The sequence below is a fragment of the Octopus bimaculoides genome, chromosome 28 (genome assembly GCF_001194135.2).
Source record: "Octopus bimaculoides isolate UCB-OBI-ISO-001 chromosome 28, ASM119413v2, whole genome shotgun sequence".
In the NCBI taxonomy this organism is placed as follows: Eukaryota; Metazoa; Mollusca; class Cephalopoda; order Octopoda; family Octopodidae; genus Octopus; species Octopus bimaculoides.
This window is the reverse complement of record NC_069008.1, coordinates 16,139,019-16,146,134: the sequence shown is the minus strand read 5'-3', so window position 1 is coordinate 16,146,134 and position 7,116 is coordinate 16,139,019. Positions and strand designations below refer to the sequence as shown.

The window sequence follows — 7,116 nt, the reverse complement described above, 5'->3', positions numbered from 1 at the left end:
GGGGGGGGGGGGGTCATTATTTATTTGACAACTTTACAATATTGCAGTGTATGAAAAGCATTTGAAAGATAATAAGCAGTAGATATACTGCAAAGGATGCAATATACAAGAAAGAACAAGATATAAGGTTGTCAGGAGGAAGAGGTTTGATATAGAGATTCTAACATTGCAGAAAGTCAAAAGGTTAAAAAAAAAAGAAAAAGAAATCTAAAGGTTTTCAAAATGCTTTTATTTCAATTGCATAAAATGCAAGATTATTAAAAATAAACAGTAAACAAGAAACTGCAGAAGCTCTTGTATGGATAAATTTGTGTCTAGCTAATTTACAACTTTCAGAGAATGATTCACAACAGATAGGAGTGATATGGTCTCTCTCCTGTACGCATACATTTGTGTCTCGTTAAGCTACTACTATGAGAGAATGATTTACCACAGATATCACAATGATATGGTTTCTCTCCTGTATGAATACGTATATGTCCTGTTAAGTGAATACTTTGAGAGAATAATTTACCACAGATGTCACAATGATATGGTTTCACCCCAATATGAATGAGTTTGTGTTTTGCTAAGTTACTATTATAAGAGAATGATTTACCACAGACATCACAGTGATAAGGTTTCTCTCCTGTATGAACATGTTTGTGTTCAGTTAAACCAATATGTCGAGAGAATGATTTACCACAGACATCACAACGATATGGTTTCTCTCCTGTATGAATATGTTTGTGTTCTGTTAAGCGAATACTTTGTGAGAATGATTTACCGCAGACATCACAGTGATATGGTTTCTCTCCTGTATGAATACGAATGTGTTTGACTAAGATAACTTTTTGAGAGAATGATTTATCACAAATATCACACTGATATGGTTTCTCTCCTGTATGAACACGTTTGTGTATAGTTAAGGCACCATTCTGAGAGAATGATTTACCACAGATATCACACTGATATGGCTTCTCTCCTGTATGAGTACGTTTATGTGCATTAACACTACTACGGTTAGTGAATGATTTATCACAGATATCACAGTCATTTGATTCCTCTCCTGAATGAATATGTTTGAGTCTAGTTCTATCAATATTTGCTGTGTACGAGTTACCACAAATATCAAAGTGATGTGGTTTCTCTCCTGTATGAGTACGTTTATGTTTAGTTAAGATACTTTTTGAAGAGAATGATTTACCACAGATATCACAGGGATATGGTTTCTCACCTGTATGAGTACGTTTGTGTGTAGATAAAACACTTTTTGAAGAGAATGATTTACCACAGATATCACACTGATATGGTTTCTCTCCTGTATGGACACGCTTGTGTATAATTAAGGCACGATTATAAGAGTATGATACACCACAGATATCACACTGATATGGTTTCTCTCCTGTATGAGTACGATTGTGCTTTGTTAAGGCAGTATTTTCAGAGAATGATTTACCACAGATATCACAATGATATGGTTTCTCTCCTGTATGAATACGTATGTGCGTATATAAGTGACTACTTTGAGAGAATGATTTACCACAGATATCACAATGATATGGTTTCTCGCCTGTATGAATAAGTTTGTGACCAGTTAAGTGAATACTTTGAGAGAATGATTTACCACAGACATCACAGTGAAATGGCTTCTCTCCTGTATGAATGCGTTGGTGTGTAGCTAAGTGATTATTATCAGAGAAAGATTTACCACAGACATCACAATGACATGGTTTCTCTCCCGTATGAATACGTTTATGTCTAGTTAAGATACTATTATGAGAAAAGGATTTACCACAGACATCACAGTGATATGGTTTCTCTCTTGTATGAATACGTTTGTGCCTAAGTAGGTCACTTTCTTGAAAGAAGGACTTTGTACAGATATCACAATCATATGATCTCATCTCTTTTGTCATGGGTTCAGAGGAAATCAATTCTACAATTTTCCCTGACTCTTCCATTATTTTTCCTCTCAAATCCAAGTTTGTATATTTTTCTTGCTTTCCTTCTTATATTTTATTTCTTACAAATATTTCTACTGCTGTATTTCCTGTATCAACAGTTCCAAAAATTTATCCAACTTCAATCAGCACACAGGTTCCTCTTCTTCACACTCCAGTCAGGGAGGTTCACAAATTTAGCTCATAATATTATATCAGAGCAAATGTTTCAAAGGAATTCTCTCACATATTTGTAGAAACAATCTGATACATCTGTTTCACATATTTTCTTTTTGTCTTCAAAACAGGATAGATATTGAGGATGTTTCTTCTGTTATGTCAACGTTGTCTGATGTTCTGAAATTAGATAGAAACAACAGCGTAAGATGTAGAGGTTACTTAAAAAATATGGATTCATTTACCTTGACAACTGAGCTTAATGCCAACAGCTCCCTAAAGAAGTGCCAAGCTCTCAAAATAGAGGGAACATGTAGAAGTGGGACACCCAGGAAGACATGGAATGAAGTACTGAAGTGCGAACTCAGAATGCCAAACCTTTCATGTGATATGACAAAAGACTGAGGTTCCTGGTGCCTTGCTGTACTCAAGAAGACCCACACTGCATAACAGATGTGTTAAGACTCGTTCCTCCAGTGGGGAAAAGTACTTGTGACTGTTTCATAAAAGTGGTTGTGCAGTGTCATAAAAGCACGGCCATGTTAAAATGTTCGTTTGGTGCCACATAAAAGCACACTGTGAAGTGGTGGGGAACAGGAAGGGCATCCAGCTATAGAAACGATCACAAATCAGACTGGAGTCTGCTGCAGCTCCCCAGCTCTGGTCAAATCATGCAACCCATGTCAGCAGTAACAATCGATGAAACAAAACAAAAGTATTCGTTTCCAAACATTTCAGTGGTTGGAGTGTACTGGAGAAGATTTCTCAAACTAAAACACACAATAAACAGTTAAACTAAAGCGTTTAACCCGAGCAAAAAACAAACAAAAACAAAAGAAAAATATTGTAATAGGTGTAAAACAACTTGCCCTAAACGAACATTAAAAAAAAAAAATGTGCACTTGTGAACAGGGTTTTGGTGGTGGAGTAGAGGACTCGGAAAATTCACATCATGAATGTTCCGAGTTGCCTCACCAGAGACAAGAAACAAAAGAACAATAGTGTAATAAGTGCAAAACAACTTGCTCTAAACGAATATGAAAAAAAAAACTCGCGAAGGAGGGTGGGGAGAGGACTCGGCAAAAAGGACCATGTCCTTTAAACTATAGTGTTTGACCCGAGCAAAAAAACAAAAGGAAAATAGTGTTATAGGTGTAAAACAACTTGCTCTAAATGAATCTGAAAAAAAAAAAAAAAAAAAATGCGCGCTCGTGAAAGCGGGGTGGGGGAGAGGACTCGGAAAATTCACATCGTGAATGTTCCGAGAGGTATCAAAAATTTTCTTTTCTTTTCGGTTTCTCGTTCTATTCCATCGAAAAGCCAGATAGTTTTCACAAGTCTTCCACGATTATATTTTCTCCTTACGAAAACAGTCTCATCAATTTTCACTTCGACTCCTGGCCCACCGATCTGATCTTGGTGATTCTCCACCCGATGCTGACAAACTTCCGAACAGAAAGATCTCCAGTCAAATTTTCCATAATTGATCTATGCGACCAACTGCCTGTAAGGAAGTGGTTCACAGACAAAGGAACCTTCCACGGTGGTAACTGGCTGCACTCTTAAAACGTGTTATGGTAGAGGAATACAGAATATCCACATTCCGTGGGCCTTTGTCTACGCCGGCGAACAATCTTTCGACATCGGAAGATGCAAGTTGAATTACATGTAGGACAATCTACAGTACCGGGAATAACATTGTGTCTACGAAAACAATCTAATGCCTCACTGTCATTACCAAATCGGCGAACTCCATCATACAAAGTCGATTAACATGAATTGCAAAGTACTATTCACATCGTGAACGTTCCGAGTCACCTCACCAGAGCCATGAAAGAAAAGAAAAATAGTGCAATAAATGTAAAACAACTTGCTCTGAACGTATACGAAAAAAAAAGAAGAAAAAAATGAGCTCACGCGAAAGGCGGGGTTTTACACGTATTAGACTAATTTTTTAAAAATTCTTGAGCTCAGGTCAGACACTATAGTTTAGAGGCCATGGACTGACGATGTGAATATTCCAAGTCCTCTCCCCACCCCACCGTTCGTGACTCGCATTTTTTTTTTTTTTTTTTTAATATTCGTTCAGAGCAAGTTGTTTTACACCTATTAGACTAATTTTGGAAACAAATGGAGTGTGTAGAAGGTAGCTTTCATAGCTAGAAATAGCAAACAAATCTCGAAGAAATCAGGTACCTCTCTTCGATACATAGAAATAGCAGCCAAATCCCGCACTAATCATAGACATTTTCCCTTCAAAGCTAGAAATAGCAACCAAATCCTGCACTAAACATATACATTTCCCATTCATAAAACATAAAAGGGAAACAAAGAATCGACGCGCCAAAAACCGAACGTCTACAGAATTAAAGACATTGACTATTTCTATCGTTTAATACTTACGGAAATGTTTCGTAAAGGATAGTGTTGTTATATATGTGTGTATCTGGTAGTTGAGAAATGCATTATAAGCATTATATATATATTCTCAACCGATGAAGTGGACAAGACACGTAACCGAATATAAATATGGATGAAATACATTCAATGCGCATGCGTATGACGAAAATAGTTATGGTAGCTAACTCTTCTTGTATCCCTTTCGGTTTTAGTATATTCAAGTTAATTATATGTGTTTGCTTGTGTGCGAACATATTACAAGTATCGTCAGCTGAGAAAGAAAAACTCATGCACAGATTTTCTTTACTTCCTTATAAAAAGGATACATAGAGGGGACAAACAAGGGACAGGTACACTCTTTACAAAAGATTAAAATGGATGGGTTTATAGATATGTATGACGGATGGTATTTTAATTTCTTCAGATTAGTGAACTAACCTACCGGTTGATTTCCTTTTTTGGTAACCATTTCCGTCCTTTTATGCTTGGACCGACCGTGCAATCATGGCTCCTTGCATTCTCAGCTTTCTTACGACTTTCATCCATCTTTTCTCAAATATTCTTATCGGCAGGCTCCTCCTCTCCTAACGGATCTTACTGGAAAGATGGGCAGTGAAGTAATTCACTAGCCCTCATCCGGAGATGAATTGGCCTGTCGCGATCCATTTCGCTCACATCTTCCATACTGTGTCTTTCAATATGGTTACTACACAAAGAAATACTGTCTTCTTTTCTCTGGAGAAAGAGGAAGGTGGTACAATCTTTATCATGGACTCAGTCGAGAGCCGTACTCTTTTCGCATCCGACATTAGCTGTTCGGCATAGGTTATCAACTCCCTCAACTCCTCTCAGTGTACGAAGGCGTGCGTGACCGTTTCATTGGCATGCCTGCACCTCAGACACGTGGGGGGAAGTGTCATAACTATGCCTTGATAACCTTTCCCAAACTGGTAAGGCCAATCAGTAGCACAGCCAGGTCAAGGATTTCTAGTAGTTATCCAGAAATCTCGACCCGAAGAGGCTGGATAGCTGCCTCTTATCAAAGCCCACAGTCTTCCCCAGGAGCTAACTCTTCAGAAATCCCTTTCCAGTTAATTTATTCATGTTTGTATGCGTGCATATTAATATCTGACTTTATTGCCCATCCTATCACGTTCTTATATGCCACTGCTCACCACGCCCTTCCCCTTCTATCTTCATTGGGCCATTCATTCTTTGCCATCTTCACCCAAATATTTCAGCTTAGTCGTGATATCTGCATCGAATCATTCTCTGAAAGTCATGTCTTAGCTAAGCATGTTTCTATTGATATGAGAACGTAATTATATAAAGGTGACACTTCATAACAACATCAACAGGCATTTTAAAATTGCTTAAATTGAGGTTAGCTTTGTAGGTTTTAGCCACAGAAACAATTAATCCATTCGTTGTGGCTCTCGTTTTTAGGCTGTTATTTACAGTTGGTTGACCTTTCTTGGCACCAATCTCTACTTGCCTCCTACAGCATGCAGCAAAATGCTTTCCTGTCAAACTTGCTTCTATAAGAAACAAATGCTCAACAATCATTAAGTTTAAATTTATTCATACATCAAAAGAAATACAACAGATGTAGATACAGCTTTCTAGCACAATATTTTACATCACTCCATCTCTAACTACATTCTTGATGCTTTTAATACAAATAAATTCTTAGGGTTTAAAAAAAAAATTTTTCAAGAAATTCTATACGATACAGTGTCTCGACACCAATGTTGTTGTATTGGCTATAAAGGCATTTCTCAATTGTCTGTGTATATTTAATACCAATGTGCAGCTTTCTCAATTATATCGTGAAAAATCTTTTTGGTGAACATAGTCCAACATCAACAGCTATCAAGAGTGAAGGACGAGGAGGATAAGAAGGTGGTACATTTTATTAGATGTTACAAACACCCTCCCTCCCACATGTACTATTGTTTTTGAACTTTTATTTTACAATGCTGTAAGGGTTAGACGAGTATGTTGAAGCAGAGGTTTCTGTGGTCAGGTTCTCTTTCTGCTGCCAAATGCCATCTGTTCCAAGTGAAGTAATAAATCTCCTAGTCTAGACCTAACACTGTTATATGCAACTCTGGAAACTGAGGACACCACTTCAAAGAGCCCTGTATTCACAAAGATCGTGTGGTATGTCAGTACATGTCAAGCAACCTAGACATGGTTACAACATGCAATGCAAGTAAATGACGCCTGTGAATAGTAATTGAGACAAAGAGATATACGAACTCACTCGCACACAGATACAGCTGTGTGCATATATGTGTATATAGGAGAGGAAAATAGAAATGTTTTTGGTATTATTTATTCTCCATTACATGTGTTTCATTTTCCGATCGCAATTTATATGTAATGTAAACATGTAAGGAATTTCCCATTAGAAGAATTTTTCATAATATGAAACTACATATGGATGAAGCATTTATGTTTAGCTATGTACAGGAGCTTCAGACATTCCAAAATATATATATATATATATATATATATATATATATATATATATACACACATATATATATACATATATATACACATATATATACATATATATATACATATACATATATATATATATATACATATA

The 7,116-nt window shown here is 36.8% G+C and overlaps 1 protein-coding gene across 1 annotated transcript in view; it reads right to left on the bottom strand.

Moving 5' to 3' along the window:
• Window positions 1-208: 208 nt before the first annotated feature.
• Window positions 209-7,116, bottom strand: part of LOC106868503 (zinc finger protein 208) — a 14,082-nt gene continuing 7,174 nt past the window's right edge. The window contains exons 3-5 of the mRNA XM_052977495.1: window positions 6,156-6,168; window positions 5,130-5,234; window positions 209-1,982 (exon numbers count right to left, since the gene is read on the bottom strand). Of these exons, the coding sequence (XP_052833455.1) occupies window positions 345-1,982; window positions 5,130-5,234; window positions 6,156-6,168 (1,756 nt within the window). The 3' untranslated portion in view covers window positions 209-344. The remainder of the gene's footprint in view (window positions 1,983-5,129; window positions 5,235-6,155; window positions 6,169-7,116) is intronic.